The sequence below is a fragment of the Canis aureus genome, chromosome 26 (genome assembly GCF_053574225.1).
Source record: "Canis aureus isolate CA01 chromosome 26, VMU_Caureus_v.1.0, whole genome shotgun sequence".
NCBI lineage: Eukaryota > Metazoa > Chordata > Mammalia > Carnivora > Canidae > Canis > Canis aureus.
In genome coordinates, this window is record NC_135636.1 from 41616920 (window position 1) to 41638834 (window position 21915).

At 49.5% G+C, this 21915-nt stretch overlaps 2 protein-coding genes and 1 long non-coding RNA gene across 4 annotated transcripts in view; 1 reads left to right on the plus strand and 2 right to left on the minus strand.

The window, feature by feature from the left end:
* Positions 1-7229, minus strand: part of KCNB1 (potassium voltage-gated channel subfamily B member 1) — a 101724-nt gene extending 94495 nt beyond the window's left edge. The window contains exons 1-2 of one of the 2 annotated variants that reach the window (XM_077873527.1): positions 7166-7229; positions 5248-5980 (exon numbers count right to left, since the gene is read on the minus strand). In XM_077873527.1, coding sequence (XP_077729653.1) covers positions 5248-5814 — 567 coding nt within the window. In that variant the 5' untranslated portion in view covers positions 5815-5980; positions 7166-7229. Of the gene's footprint in view, positions 1-5247; positions 5981-6688; positions 6770-7165 lie in introns of those variants that run through there. The other variant, XM_077873525.1, reaches the window with a different exon arrangement.
* A 77-nt stretch (positions 7230-7306) lies between these two features.
* On the plus strand, positions 7307-16570 carry LOC144298494 (uncharacterized). Its single transcript, XR_013365427.1, has 4 exons — positions 7307-7625; positions 8197-8345; positions 10120-10217; positions 12920-16570. It is a non-coding gene; the product is annotated as an uncharacterized LOC144298494 (long non-coding RNA).
* A 1105-nt stretch (positions 16571-17675) lies between these two features.
* Positions 17676-21915, minus strand: part of PTGIS (prostaglandin I2 synthase) — a 40104-nt gene continuing 35864 nt past the window's right edge. The window contains exon 10 of the mRNA XM_077873528.1: positions 17676-21127. Coding sequence (XP_077729654.1) covers positions 20983-21127 — 145 coding nt within the window. The 3' untranslated portion in view covers positions 17676-20982. The remainder of the gene's footprint in view (positions 21128-21915) is intronic.

The following is a 21915-nucleotide window of genomic DNA, read 5'->3' on the forward strand; positions in this document are numbered from 1 at the left end:
TTTTTCATTTTTACCGCCTCCCCCTTCATTTTTTCTTGACGATAATACACGAATCCCCCTGGCTCAGGTTAAGGAAACAGAAGCATCATCACATTACAGGCATGAAATCTCAAAGGGGCGGGCAGCGGCAGTGACTCGGCAATCAACAACACTGGAACAGGAGATGTTGCCAACCAGGGGTGTAGCTAGCATAGAGGAATCCCCTGATAATGCTAATAATTGCTGTTGTCATTTACCAAATGCTGACCATGTGCCAGACACTTTGTGCAGATTATCTCCTTGTGGCCCTCTCCGGTGGGCTCCATTTTATTTCTCATTTTCTAGATAAGAAAACTAAGACTCAGAGAAGGGAAGGCTGTATTCCTGGTAAGCTATGGATCTGAGAATTGAATCACATCTCCAGGAGCCCAAAGAGGATTCTATTTTTTATTATTTTTTTAAGATTTTATTTTTCAATAATCTCGATACCCAACATGGGGCTAGAACTCACAACCCCGAGATCAAAAGTTGCACACTCTTCTGACTGAGACAGCCAGGTGCCCTACCCTCACACAGAGATGATTCTTAATCAGATCTGTGGTGAGCAAAATACTGACCACTATCTATAAATAAGGACCACTCCCACTTTTGAATATAATAATATATAATTATTATCATTATTCACATTTATAAAGTACTTTCCATTTGCAAATTATAATTACATCTGAAATCTCGCTGAGTCATCGAAACAGCCCCAGGAGGTGGGCATTGCTATAAATGCCATTTGGCTGATGAGCTCACTAAAGTTCAGACAGCTTGAATGATCTGCCCAAGATTCCAGGATTAAGAAACACAGGCTGGGAACCACACCAGCTGGGGTTCAAACCCTAGCTCTGCCATTTTCATTTCTTCAACAAATATTTATTGAGCATTTAATTGTGTGAGTTCCAGCAAGTGATTTCACCTCTCATAGCCTCAATTTCCTCTTTGTGAAAGAGTCTTAATATCACTTATCGAAGCCATTTCTTCCTGCATCTGAAAATGCCAGACACTTGCCTGCCCTGGCTTCCCTGCAGTGAGAGCATGAGCATGTGACCTGATCCTGGCCAATGGGATTTGAAAAGGAGTCTGATGGGGCTCCTGGGAAAGGTTTGCCTCTCAGGGAAAAAGGTGGCACATGGGATGAAATGTCCCTCTTCATGGGTTGGACCTCATGGGTCTACATTAGTCATCTTGCAACATGAGGCATCAAGCCTGAGGACCAAGCCACCAGTAGCGGCTGGAGAAGCAGAAAGATGGAAATATTCTAGAATCCTAATGGCATCTTGGAGCCATTAACCTGAAACCAGCTACCTTGGAACTTTTTGTTGTTACATGAGATGATGCATTCTCCTCCTTGTAGAGGCCACTTTGAGTTTTCTATTCTGTTACTCGTAGTCCACATTGGCAGACTACCATAGGATTGTCGAGGATATTTCGATGAGATAGGGGATATAAAGTACTGTTAATTCGTACCTGGCATAATCAATAGTAGCCAATAAGACTGAAATATATGCCCTGAGACTATTCCAGGGAGGGCAGATACTCCTGGCCTGGCAAATTATTTCCCTCTCTATTCTGCTAAGAAAAGCCTGGAAAGTTTTCCAAGAAAGCGGAAACCCCGTGGTGGCCCAGGACCACAACCTCGCCGCTCTGATGGGGCTGACCCAAGTTTCCAAACAAGAATTAATCACACTGCCTTTTGCCTAATGGATTTTGATTTTCACTCCCCTGATGGTGAAGTCTAGAGTCTGTACTTTGGTTTGTCTCCACGTTGCCAGAACATCCCATCAATTATTAACAGCATCAGCTCAGTCTCCCTGTACTGCTATCGCAAGGAAAGAGTTTGTTGCAACTCAGCCCACCCAGTCGTAGAGAAAGGACTCTTGATCCTATTTATAGCAACAAGCTCCACCTACTCCGATGTGCTAGGCACTGTTTTAAATCTTGACAAACATGATTTCATGACACCCTGCAAGGTGGGCCTTTTATCTCCATTTTATAGGTAGAAGGTGAGGGCTTGCTTGCAGAGGTGAAGAACCCACTTGAGGCCAGAAACTGGGGAGGTAGTGGGACTGGGCCTGGACCCCTGGTCTGTCCTTGCTCTAAACATACAAGGTACGGTTGTTCTTACATCTCACAACCACCCAGAAATGATCCTCCATTTGACCATCTCATTCTGTGATCTCTGAGAAATTTCCATAGGCTTTGCTGTTCTGACAAGCAAGGCATCTAACTTGGGGGATGGATGGTGTGAGGTGGGCAGAGTACAGATGATCAGAGGAGGCCAGAGGCCCAGGAAGCTGGGTTGCAGGCAGGCAGTGAGGAACGAGAGACAGATCCCCAAAACCGGAGATACACTGACTGACTGATTGCTTGATCCATTCATTTGGTCCACATGTAGTTATTTGGAGCCCCTCTAGGCCAGGCACCTTGATGGGTGCTGGGAACAGAGCAGTGAATATAACTCAAGGCACTCACACTCTGGAGGCGGAGGAAGAAAAGGAAGCAAATACAATTTTAGATGGCGCTTAAAGCCTATGCAGGGAAGACACTGAGTGAGGTTGCCGAGATAAAGAGGAAGAAGGCTGTTTTAGACAGGGGTCAAGAAAGTTTCTTTGAGGAGGGGTTATTTGAGCAGAGACTTGCTCAAATGAGGAATGAGGAGAAGCAGTTGGCCACCGGACAAGCTGGTAAAGAGCATTCCAGGCCGCAGGAATAGCAAATGCAAAAGTCCCGAGGTAGGCTAATGTCTGCCCTGTTTAAGGAATAGCAAGGAAGCCAGTGGGGCTGGAGCCCAGTGAACCACAGGAGAGTTGAACAGATGAACTCAGAGAGGACATGGAGACCGACTCAGTAGGGTCTAGTATGCCATGGTGGAGGGTTTGGATTTTATTCTGAGTGTGGTGGGAAACCTCTGGAGGATTTTAAGCAGATGAATAACATGATCCAATTTATATTTTGAAAAGCTCACTCTGGCTGCTGTGCGGGCAATGGATTGCAGGGGGCAAAAGAAGAAGTAGGGAAACTGGGGAAAAGCCTGTGGCATTTAATCATTATGGAAAGAACATCTTCAAAAATCACACTTGGGTTTGAATTTCTGGCTACTTCTGTTTGCTTGCTGCGTGACCTTAGGCAAGTTACTCAACCTCTCTGAACCTCCCTATTTGTGAAAGACGGGATAATAACAGAGAGCTAGCATAAGGACTAATTGTGTTGTTACATTTCATACACAGTAAATGTTTGATCAATGGTGGTCAGGGTTTCTATACTGAGGGACCAATGAGCCTGCCTGCCTCCCCATTTCAGCTCTGGTTGCAGAATGTCCTAGACGTCCATCTGCCAGGAATGTGAACTGACAGCCTGAGCCTGGGATCACGGAGAGGTCATGAAGCTCGTCCCTGTGAGCGGATTAACCCGAGGGCAAGATGAGGCTGTTTATTCCCAAACAGCGCCTTTTGCAAGCCGGAGCTCCCCTTGCTGCCAGACTGCCAACCCAAACACAGCTCTTTGCTTGCTTCTTCTCTGGGAGGGTGCTCAACCCTCCAGGCCCCTCATTCTCATGTCTTAGGGACAGAACAGGGAGGGGGAAGAGTCACGTTTGGGCCTCAACAGGGTATGTGTAGGAGGAACTCGTGTCAGGCCTGGAAATAGCAAAATAAGTCTGCTGATCCTAAGCCGGTTAAGGGTGAGTGACTGTCTTAAGAGGGAGGCTTTCTGGACACGAAACCTAGGGCAGGATTACTGTCAGAGGTAGCCCACAGAAGAGGAAACCAGGCCTAGAAATGTCTACATTCTCTTTGGGGGTTGCCAGGGAAAGGAGAAAATCTTCAGGCCTCCCTCTACCTTCCTACCAGCCACCCCTTCCTGCATCTACTCTCAGAGGCCTCTCCCCGAGGAGTCAGGTCTGGGGAAAGGACTTCAGAGGGTCCCCTTCAGACACAGCCTTGTAGGTGGACCTTCAGTGAGGACCAACTAAGCCAGAGGGATCCCACAAGGAGGGGCCAAGTGGGGCAGGAGGCAGCCCGAGCAAATACACGATGCTGATATATACGTTTCCTCCTGCCTTGTTCCTTTTTCCATGAACACATTTACCTACCTGCCCACCCCAGCCCCACCTGCTCTTGGCCCCACTCTTCAAGAGTGAGTTATGTTCAACATGTCTTTCCCAACGAGGTCTTCCTGGATTTCGACATCAACGTTTCTCTTTTCTGGCTTCCCTAGGCCTCACGCAACCTCTTTTAAAGCGCTACACACACTGTGTTGTCATTTACACCCCAGCACGTTGGCCACCTGAAGACAGGCCTCATCTCTCTGAGGCATTCTTGGAACCCAGCCCAACACAAAGCAGCAGCTCATCAACCACTGACCCCCTTCCCTGGCCTGGCCCCCTACCCCAAGTCTTTCTCAGGCCATCATAGCCTCTGCCTTTACCCAAGAGCACAATGGCCCACTTGGTGTGATCTAAGCCTTCCTGCCTCCTCCTGCTTCATTTTTCCCATTGCCTCATTTTTCTCTCTTATTTCAAAATTTACATCCTCTTCTGACAGCCAAAGCATCTTTACAAGTGGCACCAAATCATTCTTGGAATAAACTCACCAAATAAATAAAGAAAGAACAAACCAGGGGTGACCCATCGCCCACAAGCATCCTTGGCCAGCTGCATGCGTCATGCATGCACACACCCACCCCTCAGAGTCCCTTTGCCTCATTTTTCTTACTTATGTTAAAACTGCCTGACAGTATCTCAATGTCCTCCGAGTACGTCTGTAAGCTGCTTTCATGTCTTCCTTGGGGCAAAGTGGGGTTATAAATACAGGGATAAGTCTTAGAATAGCAGGTGACCCCCCCTCCCACCTGGGTCTAGGACTCCACAAGCCAGCATTATGTATATAGACCAACCTCAACTCCATCCCAGCAAGGCTTTATCATCCCTCTGTGCCTTCTTATTCACAGTGTCCACCCTCTTGCTGTGGGATTTTATGTCTCTGCAAATCCTTTTCTCCAACAGAGTCGAGGTATAAAGTATTGAATAATGAAGGGATGAGGTAACCAGTGCACATGGGAGCAGGTCGAAGGGGTTGGTCCTCACCTCTGAGGTCTGGGCTACAGCCCCTCCCCCTTTCTGGTCTTATTTGGGAACTAAGCCAGAGATGCCCAGCTGTGGTCCTCAATCTGCGGACACAGGCAAGAGCCCCCAGCGCAACTGCCCGCAGATCCCAGACTCACCTTGGCAGCCACGGAAGAATTGGGCTTCTCCAGAAGGTCCCAGAGCTTCTTCCTCTTCTCTGCACAGCACGTGTTATCGAACTCCTCCCCCTCCCGCTCCCGCAGGGTCTCTGCCTCCCGCTTGAGCTCCTCATTCATCTGCTCCTTCTTCTGGTGGTAGCGGGCCTGGCAGCAGGATTCCAGGTAGATTTCATCGATGCCCCAGTAGTCAAGCTCTTGGCTGAAGCTCAGCGCGCACATCTCCTCCATCATGTGCAGCCGCCCAGTGCGGTAGAAGTTGAGGATGGAGGTGAAGGCGCCCGGATGGCGGTCGAAGAAGTACTCGTTGTCGTCGAGGCTGTAGTCATCGCACACCTCGAGCAGCGAGTCGTGCGTGTTGCAGTCGCGCAGCTTGCCCAGCCGCGTGCGGGGCAGGCGGTCCAGGGTGCGCCAGAGCACCTCGTGGGCCAGACCTCCGACGTTGAGGCGGACGCGCCTCGAGCACGCCTTGCTGCGCACGATCTCCATGGGCTCAGGCGGCAGCGAGCTGGTGGAGCGGGAGCCATGCTTCGTCATGCCCGCCGGCATCGCTGGTCCGGCCGCCCCCGCCCCCCCTGCCCCCCCAGGCCGCTGTCACTGGACGGCAAGGCCGGCCGCTGCGGGGGAGGGGGGCAGGGAGCGCTGTGGGCTGCTGGGGGTGCAGGGGGCCACGCGGGCGCGCGTCACGGCCGTCTTCTCACCTCCATCCCGACCGCTGCAGGGCAGGAAGCGGACGCGGGTCAGCAAGCAGGGAGCTGGGCGCGGCCTCCCCCCACCTCTCCACTGGGGCCCCAACCGGCCTTGACCTTCCCGGTGCTTAAGCGGCTCAGGGCCTGGAGGGGGGGGTCGCTGAACGGCTTGGCGCTGTCCCTCCCGCCGGTGCTGAAGCCCGCCCCACCCCACGGGTGGCGGGGAGAGGCACCCCCCAGAGGCGCTCGGGGATCCGGGAGGCCCCACCCCGGGTTTCTGCCGCCCAGGCCCGACCCAGCCGCCCGGGGCGCTGTCCTCCCCGTCGAGTGCTGAAACTCGCTTCTCTCTGGGTCTCCCCGTCGAGTCCCGCACCAGGCCCCGCGATGGGCAGAGAGGGGCACTGCATGAAAAACTTTATTATTTTTTTTAAAAGATTTCTCCTCTTTTCTTTCCCCCTGCTACTAAATAATTAGAATGTGAGTTCTAGAGGGTAGCAGCGGGTTTGCTTTTTCTGAACCTTAAAAGACTCGGGGGAATTCTAGGGGGATCTCAGCTGCCCACCTGTCGGAGGTCACAACTGATGGGGTGGTCAAGACAGCCTCGCTGTCCCGGAGCGACCCCTCTCCCTAAACCACGGGAGCATCTCGTGAGGTCGCTCCGGTAACTAAGTGAGCCCTGAAGATGCAAAGCCAAGATGTGCGCGGAGTCCGGCCCCTCCCTCCGTGCCCCTTACCCCACCGCAGGAGGGGCGCGCAGAGTCCTGCGGATCCACCTGCTCCATCCTTCCTTCTCTCCTTCCCCGCCCCCTTCCCCCCCCCCCTCCTCCTCGCTCCTCTCCTGCGATGGCTTTTTATAACTCCGGGTTCTGCGCCTTTCCCGGGGCTTGGAAGGGAAGGGGTGGGGGAGGTGGGAGGCGGGGAAAGGAGCTGAATTTTCTGGCCTTTTCAAAACGTGCCCTCCTCCCGCCGCGCGCTGGTGATTTCGGGGGCTACCCGGAGCCCCCCAGCATGTGAGCCTGACGCCCTCTCCCCTCGCGCTCCCCCAGGCCCCAACCCTTGCCCGGACCCCCCCCCTCCGCCCCCGTACATCCCCCCTCCCCCGGCCTGAAGCCGCGGAGCCCGGGTAGACCAACAGGCCGAACCGCGGCAGGCGAGCCCCCTTCCCGTGTCCCCCTGTGTCCCCGCTGCTGGCCGCGCGCCTCAACACTCACCCCCAGGGCGGCCGCTTCCCGGGGCCAGGGACCGCGCATCGCCCCGGCCGCCCGGGCGCCCCCGCCCGCGGGCAGCGGCGGACCCGGGGCCGGGCCGGGCACGGCCTACGCCGGCCGGGCGGGAGGCGCGCTAGGGCTGCAGGCGCCGCGGGGCCGGGGCGCCCTCTCCGAGGCGGGGGGCGCGGGCAAGCGCCGGGGGGCGCGGGTGGCAGGTCCGCGATCGGGCGGCGCCTCCTGCTCCACCTCCTCCTGCTCCTGCTCCCGCTCCTGCTCCCGCGGCGGCGGCGGCTGCTGCCTGAGCGAGATCAACAAGTCGGGGCTGAGCTTAGGCTCTGCGCTGGCTGCGATTCTGTCCCGCACTTCGGAGCGCCTGGAGCCGGGCACCGAGGCGGGACGGCGCCACCTGCGGGTCGGAAGCGTGCGCGCCGCTTAACTCCTGCCTGCCCGGGCCAGCCGCCAGGTGAGGCTGGGGGCGGGCTGCGGCTTTGGGCGAAGGAGCTGCACCTGGCAGCCCGGCCCTTCCCACCTGGGCTGCCTTCCCTGGCTGCCTCGCCATCCGGCCTCCCTTTGTCAGGTGAAGATGGCGGGGGTGAGCGCCTACTGTGTGTGAGGCACTAGCATAAGCGACTGAGAAACAGCTGTGCATCTAACACAAACGCTCAGCCCTTGTAGAGCTGTCTGGAGACAGACGAAAAACAAGAAAGTAAAAAAATGTCAGACGGTGATCAGCGCTGGGAGGAGAAGGAAGCAGAGAGAGGCAGGGGTGGGGTGGGGGCAGATTGCAATTTTAAATAGCCCTTGCTTTCATGGGCTTCCATGCTAGATTCTAAGATCTAATTCTAGGGTGGAATTCTGGATTCTAGTGGAGGAAGGTGGACCATGAAATAGATCAACAGATAAATATGCAATGTGGCAGCTGGTGGCAACTGCTACCACGAAAAATAAAGCAGGGTGAGGGGAAGAGAGTGTGAGGGGTCAGCTGAACCTGGTGATTCATTCATTTATTCATTTATTCATGTTCCCTTGGGCAGCTGCTTGTTGAGAGCTTACTGTGTGCCTGGTCCTGTACCAGGCTGGGGAAAGGAACCATCTCCCCTGGAGTTCCTGTTCAGTGGAAGAGACAGGAGACATCAAATAATCTCTAGCAATGAATATAGAACCAAAGGATTTACCTAAAGAGGTGAGCAAGGCTTCCCTAAGGATGCCATAGTTGGGCCCCATGTTTACTCATTTATTCTTCCAAATGCATATTTACTGCATGACAAGTAAGCAGGTGATAGGGATACACAGTAAGCCCTCTGCTTTGGAAGAGAAATCTGGGCCTAAGCCACAGAGCTCCTCCCCTCTCTGGCCCTTTTCTTCATTTATAAAATGAAGGAATTCATTTCCATAGTGTTACACATAATATTACTATATATATATATATAATATTTTGTATATATTTATATATATTATATGTTATATATATATATTAAAGTAGGCTCCACACCCAGCATGGAGCCCAACACAGGGCTTGAACTCATGACCCTGAGATCAAGACCTGAGCTTAAATTAAGAGTCAGATACTTAACAGACTGAGCCACCAGGTGCCTCAATATTACTGTATTTTTATTTATTTATTTTTAAATATTGTATTTATTTATTCACAAGAGACACACACAGAGAGAGGCAGAGATATAGGCAGAGGTAGAAGCAGGTTGTATGCAGGGAGCCTAATATGGGACTCAAGCCTGGGTCAAAGGCAGGTGCTAAACCTCTGGGCCACCCAGGTGACCATATATATATATTTTTTAATGTTTATTTATTTATGATAGTCACAGAGAGAGAGAGAGAGGCAGAGACATAGGCAGAGGGAGAAGCAGGCTCCATGCACCGGGAGCCTGACGTGGGATTCAATCCCGGGTCTCCAGGATCGCGCCCTGGGCCAAAGGCAGGCGCCAAACCGCTGCGCCACCCAGGGATCCCCATATATTTTTATTTAAAAAAATGTTTTTGTTTATTTATTCATGAGAGACACACAGAGAGAGACAGAGACATAGAAAGAGGGAGAAGCAGGTTCCCTGTGGGGAGCCCAATGCAGGACTTGATCTCAGGTCCCTGGGGATCACATCCTGAGCCAAAGACAGGTACTCAACCACTGAGCCACCCAGGAACCCAATATTATTATATTTTTAAAAATCTGTTTACTTTTCATCAACTCCATCATCATGATCCTTGTCCAAGATGTTATCATCTTGTGGGTAGAAGCCAGGGATGCTGCTAAACATCCTCCAGTGCACGGGATGGACACCCACAATAAATAATTCTCTAGCTCTGAATATTAACAGTGCCAAGGTTGAGAAACCCTAGATTAATTTAAAAGAAGTCCAAGGTATTTGCTGGTCTGGAAATGCTTCTCTCAACCAATAATTAGTGAGCACCTACTATATGCCAAACATTACTCTAGATGCTGGAGATACAGTGAACAGAATAAAACAAACAATCCCTCTGCTCACAGACTTATATCCTGGTGGGGAATACAGTTAATAAATGAGTTAAATAAATAAATCAGATTGTTTGGGCTGTGATAAATGCCATGAAGAAAAGGAAATAAGAGGCAGTGATAAAGCATGTCTGAGAGAGATGCCAGTAACTTTGGATAGGGTGGTCAGGCAGGGAGGTCTTCAAGATGATATATCTAAGCTCAGAACCTGAGGTCAGGAAGAAGACAACCATGTGAAGTTCTGAGGGAAGGGGTTCCAGGCAGGGGAAACAATAAGAGTAAAGGCCCTAAGGTGGAAATGGCCTTGGGAAGGGAGGTTAGAGAGGTAGATAGGACTAGGCCATGCAGAGCCTTGTTGGAATTTTATTCTCAAGGTTAAGGAATGAATTTGAGTTTTTTTTTCTCATCCTGATGGGAAGCCGTGAAAGAATTTTTCACAGGGAAGTCCCATGTGCTGATATATTTTTTGAAGTGATTCTTCCAGCTGCTGTGTGCATTATGGAATGCTGGGGGACAAAGATGGCAGCAAGAAGAAACCTCACAAGGCATCTGTAACAGTCCGGGCCAGAGGTGAGGGGCTTGGACTGGGATGATGGTGATGAAGATGGGTGGGTAGTTTCACAGCCATGAGGCTCTGACAGGGGAGATTATTCCCCAAACCCAAGGCTAGTGCTGGAAATTCCATGTCATTCAGATTCTTCCCTCTGGGTGGCCCAAGTCCTACGAAGTTTGGCTCCAGATTTATTTTTTATTTTTTTTAAAGATTTATTTATTTATGATAGACATAGAGAGAGAGAGAGAGAGGTAGAGACACAGGCAGAGGGACAAGCAGGCTCCATGCCGGGAGCCCGATGTGGGACTCGATCCCGGGACTCCAGGATCGCGCCCTGGACCAAAGGCAGGCGCTAAACCGCTGAGCCACCCAGGGATCCCCTGGCTCCAGATTTAGATAAAGAACATCTAGATACACCTGGATCTTAGAAGTGCAAACAAAGGAAATAGCTCTGTCTCCCTCTGTTTCCTTGCATGGCACACAGTTTAGAATTTTTACTTTCTGAATGAAAAGTCTCTATTTGAAAACATCTGGCCTTTCATTTCCTAGAATTTTCTGCCATCGTAAGAGGAGAGATTGCTTTGAAATAAAGCCAATTCAGGGGAAAATAGAGCCCAGAGATTGAGATATTGAGTGCTGACAATGTCATTAGAGCTTCAGGATCCAGTTTTGCCTGAAGCCATTGCCTCTGGATTTTCCAGCTGTGTGAGCTAGTAAATACTCCCTTTTCACCTAAACCGGATGAAGTTGTGAGATTTTCTTTTATGTTTCAAAGAGTCCAATTGATACAATCCTTTCTCCACAAACCAAAAGTTTACCATCTCCTTATAATGTACTTATAAGACACAGGGGAAAAGAAAATGAACTTATAGGAAACGGCAAAAAGAATAATAAAATTCAGAATGTTTTACAGAGAAGGGGTACCCTGGTAAGAGTTCAAGTACAACCACGTCATTTTACAGATGGGGAAAAATAAAAAGCCTCTCAAGGGGAACAGCATCCCAAAGGTCAACCAGAGAGTGGGCACCTGCGTGCCAGCACCAGGTCACAAACCACATCTGCTCAGGCCCTCTCAGCATACTTCCTGCTGAGAGGTGTTGAGATTTTTATCGAGGCTGCATGATATCAAATCAGCCCAACTCATCCCTGTAAATACAGGTGGATCCCTTCTAAACTGTGCTAGCAGTTAGAGATGCATCCACTTGAAGTCAGTTTTTTCTTCTTAAACTTCGTAATAACAGCCATTACTTATTTATAATCCCACTGAAGGTCTGTAGGTTCCTTGGCACTTCTGGGCACTGAACAAGATTAATTAATCCCCTCCCCCCCACAGACCCCTAGGAAGGAATAATTGCTTTATGAGGGTAGTTATGGGGGTACCCAAAGGCTCAAGGGAAATCATTGACATCTCTGAGTGGATGTCACTCAGGACAACTGCTCTTTGCTGTGGCCTTGCCCAAAGTTCTAGCAGCCCCGGGGGATTTTCTATCAGCTCAGACGCTAGTCTTCTCGCCTATTTCTCTTTTGTCACATCCAATAATAATAATCATAATCATGAGTAAAATGGGGCTAGTGATAGAATCTATCCACCCCCCAGAGTTGCTGAGGAGACTAATGAGAGACTGCATATGAAGTGCTTAGCACCTATTCCTAACACTAGTAAGTATACGTTAATAGAACAGTAGTAGCAACAACCATAATAGTAGCAGCTGATATTGAGCAGTTACTATATATCAGGCACTGTACTAAATGCTTTGCATGTATCTGACCTCATTTAAGATTCTTTCTAGCTCTCTCACTCTTGGGCTGAATATTCTAATATAAAGACGTATTAGCAGTTGGGTAATGCTTGAGTGGCCAGGTGTCTGATTCTAGTGCCCATTCTACACTAGCCTTTATCAAGCCCTGGGTTTTCTGGCCCAGGCTCCTGGTAAAGGATGAGCCTGGTTTTCTTACCAATCCAAACGTTTACCCATTATTCTTCCATCTTTTGCCCACCACCTACCTATCAACCCAGCCATTCATTCGACCATCCATATACTATCCAACAATATAGCCACCAAACTATCCAACTACGCACCCAACTATTTATCTACCCTACTCATCTATCAATCCATGTACTCACACGTCCATCTTTCCATTCATTCACATATCCTATCCACTACCCATCTTTCCACCATTAATTCACCCAACCATTAACCCATGCATCTACCTATTTACTTATTTACCCATTCACCTACCTACTCACCCATATACCCAATTACTTGCCAACCTACTCATTCAACCATTTTTCCAGGCATCTGTCTACCTACTCATTCATCCCCCTCAGTCATCCAGCCCAAATATTCATGTATCTGTTCACTGCTCACTTAGCCCCTCATCCATCCATCTATCCATCCATCCACCCATCCATCCACTCACTTGGCCATTCCCACTCACCTACTACATAACATTTTAGAGTGTTTATTACATGTAGTGCTCTGTGCTGAGTCCTGGCTCCCTCCCTGGGAGGAAATATGGGCGCCCCCAGAGGGCCCCACAGAAGGAGATAGGTAAACCTGCACATAGTCCATTGAACCCCTTTGTAGCCTGGGTTTTGCCAAAGCCATTGACTTCCAGGGTCTGCGGCCAAAAAGTGATGAAATACAAGGTATGGATGGATTGAGGCACGGGCTTCCAGCAAAGCAATTAAAGGTAAAGTAATATCTCTTTCCTGCAGATGGCCTGGGAACTCCAAGATGTGATGGAAAAGGAGCAAGTCAGCAAAAGGAAGAAATCAAAGCTACAGAGATCAAGAGCTAATGAACTGATTCTTGTAAGATACATTTCATTGACATCCAGCTCTCCTGCCCTTTGGGGACTGATATCTCTCCTACCTCCTCTCCCCTGCCCTTGTCCACCTCTTCCCAGTCTCATCTACCTCTTCTCTGATCTTTCTCTCCTACTTTTATTCTTCTTCCAATGCAATCTCCCCAGAGCTACGAGGGTAGGCCTTTAAGGGCAGAAGTCTGGCCCTGTCACTCCCCTTCTTATAAACCATCATGACTCTTCACCATGCAAGATAAAGGACAAACTCTCCCATGATGAGGAAAAGACCACTTGTTCACTTAGGGCATATTTCCTGAGCATCTACTATGTGTCAAGCTCATGTTGCATGCTGGGAACACAGGAGTGATAAAGCCAACCTGCCCTCCAGTAGCTCACATTCAAATGAGAGGCATAAACAGAGACATTTAAAAATAATCTAATATTGATAATCACTGAGCAGGGAATAAGAAAAGTATGAATGTAAGAACAATGGAAAGGAGGGGGTGGTGATGCTGCAAGTGAGTGGTAAATCAGAGAAAACAGCAAGCCCTAAAGGAGCAGGGAGGGGCATTCCAAGATAAAAGTAGAAGGGAGAGCAGGTTCAAAGCCCTTGGGGCAGGAGGGTTGAAGGAAATGGAAGATGATGGATGTGGCCAGAGTGGAGTGTGTGAGGGCAAGAGTGGTTCAAGTAGGGGTAGGAGAGGAAAACAGAGGAGAAAGATCATGTAGGTGAGGGCTGTGGGAGGGTGTTTGGATTTTATGTCAAGCACATTGGAGAATTTTAAGCAGGGAGTAGCTGATTTGATTTTTACCTTCAGGATGTAAAAGATTGTTCTAAACACTACTGAGGTCTTGGTTTCTGCCATGGCCTCTGAGTCTCCAGACTGAGGATAATACCTAACAAGCCTCGAGGGAGAGTGCTGGCCCTTCTGACACAGGGCCAGTGGGCTCTGAGGCTCCTCCCCATCATCCCCTTCCATGGCGATGGGGTGACTACTGATGGCATTTGGGATTTTTGGGAGACAGTTGCCAGATTTCTGCATACTTCCCTATTTCTCACAAGGAGAGGGTGTTTCTGTTTCCCCACAAACTTCGACATAGAAACTTCTATCTGACCCTTGCCTTGTCTGCTTTTCCAGCTTTCTCACTCACCATTACATCCCCACATTCCAGGCAAAGATTTTTCAACCTCTGGCCCAGTGATAGCCGCTTCTCAAAGATGGCCCCCCACGAACCTGCCTCTGGGTAGGCAAGCCTTGTCCCCTTCCAATCCACATTGACTCTGGGCTTTGCCAGCAGAATACGGCAAAAGTGATGCCATTGCCAGACCTAAGCCCCAAAGAAGTTCTGACAGCATCTATTTTTGTGCTTTCGAGAGCTGAGCCATAAGCAGGCAGCCCAAATACCCTGCCGGAGAGAACACATGGAGGGGCCACGTGAAAAGTGAGAAGCCCTGAAATTATATAGGAAGAGAGAAGGGCTCAGCCATTCTAGCATCTCAGCTGAGCACAGCTTGTCAGTTGTCCCTGCCAATGCACCATGTTAGATGTTGCTGCCCTACCTGGCATCTGACTGCAACTACATGTGAGACCCCAAGTGAGACCAGCAGAAGAACTATCCATCAAAGTCCTAGGCAACCCACAACACCACGAGAAATCATAAAAACGTCCCATCTTATTTGCTTATTTTGGGGGCTCAAACTCACAACCTGGAGATCAAGATTACCATGCTATTCCAACTAAGCTAGCCAGGTGCCCCTAAAACAATTTCTTTTTTTTTTATTATTGTTTTATTATTTCTTTATTTGCCAGAGAGAGAGCAAGCATGAGTTGGGGATGGGGCAGAGGGAGAGGGAGAAGCAGACTCTGCACGGAGTGGGGAGCCCAATGCGGGGCTCGATCCCAGGACCATGAGATCACGACCTGAGCCAAAGGCAGATAGATGCTAAATCAAATGAGCCACCCAGGCATTCCAGTTTCATTTTAAATCACTACATTTTGCGGTTGTTACACAGCAACAGGTAACTGATACAGGGCCTTTGTTCACACGGTTTCTGTTGCTTAGAATGCTTCTCCAGCTCCCACCATCATTTTTCTCACACAGCGGACCCCTATTCACCTTCCAAAGCCCAGATCCAATGTCATATTCCCTGCCTTCTCACCACCTGGAGTAGTTTCTCTTTTTTCTGGGAAACTTCATTATGAGGCTGAGGATATTCATTCTTTGTCTCCTTCACAGGCTGTGAATGACAATATTGACTCATTTAATGTTCATAAAACCCATTGTCATCATTATTCATTGTCCTTATCTTATAGGTGAAGAAGCTGAGACACAGAGAGATCCCCCAAATCACCCTGGTATTAGGGGCTCCAAAGAGATTCAAACCCAGGCAGAGCCTATGCTCTCAACTACTATAATATGTGGTCTCTAATTAGAGCCTAAATAGTAATGACATTGATTATTCCATTCAACGCAAAATTCAGAAGTAGGTGATGCTAGATTCTGTTGCAGCAGCAACTCAGAGGCCTTAAGATTCTTGGATTTCTCCAAGATTCTCTTATCTTCATGATCACAAAATGGCTGCCAGGGCCTTGTTCTCACACGACAGCCCCAAGAGAGGGAGGAAGGAGGCGCTTCTTCCACACTTCTGAAGCTCCCCACAGACTTTCCTGATCATCTCACTGGCCTATACTGGGTCACATGACAACTACTAGCCCAGTCACTAACTAGAGGGGCCTGATAACCTACATTTCGTTCAGCCTCAGGGTTTTTATTATTATTATTTTTTTAAATGAATAATTTCTTTTTAAATTTTAGTTAATGAACATACAGTGCGTTATTAGTTTCTGGAGCAGAATTTAGTGACTCATCACTTATCTACAACAAGTCCCAGGTCTTGATTTGGAGGTTGGGCCCATTTTCTCTGAGCACATGGCTGCCTACTATGTGAAGGAAACCAGGGTTCTTTTAGCCTTGAGGGAGAGTGCTAAAAGAGGGAGTTTGGCTCTTGGCCAAGCAATCAGTGTTTCTCCCACAGTGGTCAGCCCTCAAAACCCCTGAAATAAAGTCACACAGAGACCCTGTTCATCATAAGGATTCAGATGCCCCAAGGGCCACTTTCTCAGGCTTACATAATGTGGGTAGACTTGCCTTGTCTCTCCCAGGACACTCAGGACACTCTGAGGTCCCAGGGGAGGTCTCAGGGCAAGAGAATAGCATGCCACCAAGTCTCCCCACTCAGCACCCTTTTCCCCCCACACATGCAGATGCTGGGGTGACCAGAAGGGGCTGGTGATGGTGGAGCTGCCATACCGTCTCTCGTCCCCTGTATCTGCATGAAAGGGAAAGAAATGTGTTGAATGTAAACATTATATAAACATTTATGTAAAATGTTGCTGTCTTACTTGGGAGGTCTACCACAGCCAAGTTTGATCCCGCGATATACCTCCATGCCTCTACGCCCCCTTATAGATGAGGAACCTGATACGAGGGACATTTGCCTTGGAAAATTATTTTTCACTCAATGATTTGAGAGAAAAAACAATTTTCTCTTTTTTATATTCTCCGAATCTAGTTCATTTTATTTTTTTTTATTTTTATTTTATTTTATTTTTTTATTTATTTATGATAGTCACAGAGAGAGGGAGAGAGAGGCAGAGACACAGGCAGAGGGAGAAGCAGGCTCCATGCACCGGGAGCCCGACGTGGGATTCGATCCCGGGTCTCCAGGATCGCGCCCTGGGCCAAAGGCAGGCGCTAAACCGCTGCGCCACCCAGGGATCCCTCTAGTTCATTTTATTTATGATAGTCACACACGGAGAGAGAGAGAGAGAGAGAGAGAGAGAGAGAGAGAGAGAGAGAGAGAGGCAGAAACATAGGCAGAGGGAGAAGCAGGCTCCATGCACCGGGAGCCCAACGTGGGATTCGATCCTGGGTCTCCAGGACTGCACCCTGGGCCAAAGGCAGGTGCTAAACCGCTGCGCCACCCAGGGATCCCTTACCTCCCTTTTTTATACTAAAACAAATGCAGGGGCACCTAAGTGGTTCAATTGATGAAGCGTCTACCTTTGGCTCAGGTCATGATCTCAGGGTCCTGGGATCGAGTCCTGTGTCAGGCTCCCTGCTTAGTGGGGAGTTGACTTCGCCCTCTCCCTCTGCCTCTCCCTCTGCTCGTGCACTCCCTCTCAAATAAATAAATAAAATATTTTAAAAAAACCCTCCTAAACCACATGCATATATTATGCTGAAGGATAGAGAGCATCCAGTGAATTTTTAAGAGATTTTTTTCTGCTTGTCTTGCTTTGGGTTGTGAGCCTCCTCCCCAAGGTCCTCTATGGGCATCCTGACCCTCTTCTGCCATCAGGAGAATTGCTGATAGAAAGATCCTGAACACGGTCTCAGGAGGCAGAGAGCCCTGCACTCAACTCTTGTGGCTACTAACTAGCCACGTGATCTTGGGCAAGCCAGTTCACCTCTCTACCAGTTTCTTCATCTATCATAATGGATAATAATATATACAGAGGGATGCTGGAGGTATGACTTGATTCTAAAGTCCCTGTCCCAAAGCTGGCACACAGTACAGTAGGTGCTCTGTGCTCTCTTCCCAGAAACCCTCCTCGCCATTCCGGACATGGCCGACTCTCCACCTAAATCACACTCAGAGGCAGTTCCATAAACAAGGATGGTTTAATACATTTCAGCACATTTCCGTTCAACAATATTATATGAAAATAGAATTCTTTATTAAAACAGCAAGGCATAATCATCACTGCTACTCCCAAAACATTGTGTTTATTTTTAAAAAACAACAAACACATACACACCAAGATCAAGGACTTTGGCAAAACACTTCAACTCCCAGAGCCTGTTTCTCCATCTGGAGAATGGGCAGGTGGGATGTCCCCAGCTCATTGTGGGCAGGGCCAGCTGGCAACAGGAGAAGACCCTGGGTGGCGCTGGGACTTGCAGTGAGCAGCTTACTCCTCTTCCTGCCCAGGACTGTCCAAGAGAAAGTCTCGGGGTGGTGCTGGCCTGGCTCTAACGCCTCTGCAACAATTGCTTGTCTCATTTTATAACAGAAGAGACAGAGCTCAGTCTCTGAGCCTTGGCGACACGGGCAAGGAGGCCGTCCCACCACCACCCCGCCCCCCAGCAAATGTATTTTTCACAGCCACTTTCTATTTTTGGCAGCGAGTGATACATGTTGTCCCTTACTGGCAGTGGTGGAATAAAGTTCCCTTTTTAAGCAAATTTAAAGTTTAAACAATGAGTCTGTTTTAAAGGAAAATATCTGGTAAATACAATACAAAGTAAAGCAAAAACAAAACCATAATCATGCCAATAGGGAGGAAACACTTCATTAGGTCGACCTAAGAGCATTTCTGACACGTGTCCTGCAATTTTGTGATTCTAAAGCAAAGTATGAAGAAATACAATGATGTCCGGGTACCTTCCTAAGTAACCTGTAGCAAGGAGCTAGCACACTCATCTTTCCTGCTTTACTCTGTACCTTATATTTATAGTGATTTTTTTAAAAAAGAAGAAAGAAAACGGGGGCGGGGGGCGAGGGGGAGAATAAAGATGAAAATAAGGGAGGGTTTAAAGCATCGTCCCCCCAGCTCTACTTCAATATCTCTGGTACCAGCTGGGGCTGCCTGGTGGGAGAACCATCTCTTCCTAATATCTGTGGCTCCAGGGAGGTGCCACCTTTAAAAGGAACTGGCCTTTTTGGGAACATAGGTGAGAATCTAGTCCCAGTGACAGGGCCACCGTGGTTTGGCAGGGGGAAGATAAGGGCTTTTCCCCAGCACACTGGGGTACAGCCTTGCACGAGAGATCTTCCTGCATCTATTTCTGCCAGCCTTCTTCCTTCCCTTCCAAGCCAGGAGGCAGCTACGGTTGCCATGGAAACCGGCTCCGTCCTCCCACAGAAGGCTGCCAACACTGATTTCCTGCAGAGTTAAGAAGCAGGCGGCAGCGGGGGTCACCCAGGCGTGAAGATGGGTTTCCCTGGGGATATCCTGCCTCCTGCCAATCACAGTGTCTGTCTGGGAATCCTGGGGGTGCCTGGAGGCTGAGGGCCAGGGAAGCCCCCAAGCCCAGGCGCTGCTCCGAGCAGAGATCAGCCCCTGGAACGTTCAGAGATCTCAGGTCCTCTCCATCCTCCTTCCAGCTAAGGCTACAGGGACCGAGCTATGTGTGCATCCGTATGCCTGGGCCTCGGGGGATGCAGCCAGCCATGGGTGCCTCTGGCTCCTCAGCCCTCCGATGCGAAACAGAACCGCCCCTCCACCACCCCCGAGCCCAGGAACGCAGAGCTGCCCATCTAGCATGTGCTACTGGGACCATAATTCCGCCAAATCCTACCAACGCGTTACCTCTCTGAGCCCGTTTCCTCATCTTATAAAGGCGTCACCGTCCTCTCTTCACAGAGATGCAGCGAGAAGCACAAATCCTGTATCTAAACTGCTCCTGTCACAGGCATTTAGAGGGTCCTCAATATACAGGACCTAACGTGAATAATACTACTTAACATCATAATAAAGGCTTCCAGGCAGTTTTTCTCTCTGACTTGTTTTTTTTTCCCCCCTAGGGCTGATACAAAGGCAAATTTTCATCCTTGATCTGTTTGTTTAAACAGCAGTGTATCCAGGATAGGGTGGACCACTGGTCTGAGGACAAATGAGTAGGTTCCTGACACCTCCTACAGTATCCTTCCTAAGAGTTAGACCTGGATTCTCAAACTGGAATGCCTTCAGGGCCAGGAGGGATTGTGAATAGAGAAGCAGGAAGAACAATTTCCACCAAGTGGAAACCCTAGTGAGGCAGCATGCACTCTCCCTGGATAAGGGAATGGGCTGCTGCTCAGCTGTGGCCAACAGTTGCTCTTGGGAATACAGGCTCAGTGTGGCCAGATCTTCCAAGTTTTCAAGAGAAGCTGGACATTTTAAATGAACTCTCTCAAAGATGACATAACAACTAATATATTTTTTCAGAAGTGTAAGCCAAACAAAACAGGTCTGCCAATGGATCATGCTACAGCTGGAGCTTCCAAGCTAGGATGCAGAACACCAAAACCTCTTTTTTTTTTTTGGCTTGACCATTCCAAGGAGCCCTGGCTGGTTCCTTCCATCGGGGCCATCCTGTTGGGGTTGCCTTTCTTATTTCCTACTCAAGACCCGACACTGGGAAAGCTCTCCCATCTGTAGTGCATACGTCTAGAACAGAGACTTCTACTCAGAGACCAGTCTTTGGAGGGGACTCACGATCTCCACCTTTGCATTAGCCTTTGGGAAAACCTTGCTGAATTTTCTCAAGTGTTGATGTGAATGGAGAGATGAAGGAAGTGTCTAGTGAATGGGGCACCCAGGAAAGAGATATTCCAAGGGACTCCTTTGGTGTTGGCTAGTTTAATAATAATTTGGGGACACAGCTTATTTCAATAGATACCCTGTGAGGTCATGATTGACTCTTTCATGGCCAGCATCTGCTTTGACTATGAGACCCTGATTGACCCTTTCATGGCCAGCATCTGCTTTGATTGGCTGGGGCCTGGACCATTGCATCGTTAAGGACTTGGCATCTTGGGGAGCTAGGGCAAAGCAGTAGGGACTCCTGCTTCTGCCCTGCCTGCCCCAGCTTTTGTGGATATCATAAGGTGGGGGTAAGGGGTTGCGGGGGAGGGAACAAGGGAAGCTGGGAGCAGAAAGAGACTCATTTTGGAACTCAACCATAGCAGCAGACAATTAATTCATAGAGCTTTTGGTGTCCTTTATCCATCCTCCTCCTCTCACCTTGCCTTCATTCCCCTCCACCAGACACAGCCTTCTAGGAAAAAATCAGGAAAGTGGTCATGCTGGCCTCATTGGGTGTTCAAAGCTCCTGCACCCAGGGCAGATGCAGACATGGGAAGCTGGGTGATGGGGGGCTGGCTGGGTGGAGGCAAGTGTGTGAAGCCCTGTCTGCTCCTGGAGCTCATGGTCGAGTGCGGTAACGGACAGGCACGTCATGTTCCGGCTGCATCAGCCCGAAGCCGTACCTGCTGAGGTCGAACTCTGGGATCTCCATGTCTGGGTTGATCAGCTCCAGATCCAAGTGCACCAGCACAAGGAACACGAATCTGCAGAGAGATGGCATTGAAGGTGTGCAAGACTGGAAGACCCAGAGGCTTCTCTGGAATAAGGCAGGAAGGCAAAGGCTTCCTCTTGTGTCTGACCCCAGCATTCACTTTGGGAAAAGTGGGAGCAGAAGAGAAAGAGAGCAGAGGTGATTGCCGCCCAGCCAAAGTCCATGAGCAACTCCACATCTGTGGCTAGGAGGCCTGCCGACCAGTGCTGCCGGTCAGGCTGTGAGCAGAAGTGACAAGTGTCGACTCCACACGAAAGATCGCTCCATTGGCATGAGACTCTCGGTGTGCTCTCTGCCTGACAGCTGTGTGTACGAGTTGTGGTGGTGGAGCAGGGAGATGGAATGAGCCCCACCCCTGAGTCTGTGTATGGAGGGGAGGGGCCCCCTAAACCCACAGCCCACTTTGTGAGTGGGAACTAAACCCCTGTTGTCACAGGCCACTGAGATTGGGGGGGGGTCATTTGCTACAGCAGCATAGCCTGACTCAGTGACACTTTCTGACTCCTCAAGACCATGTTCCTCCCCATTCAGCTCTTAGAACCCTTACTGTCTGCTCTGGCCAGTGGTTGCCCTTGTGAGACCGGGGAAAGGCACCCTTGCACCAAGACCTCTCACTGCCGCCTGTGGGAAAACTGTCCTCTGCGGGAAAACTATCCTGACGAGCATATGAGCCACGTGCCAGATGTAATCAGGGTGCCAGCATATGTGGTGGCAGCCCCACCTGATGTGACCTGTGGGGTGTTCCTGCCTGCCTGCCTGATCTTACTCCCCACTGCCTGT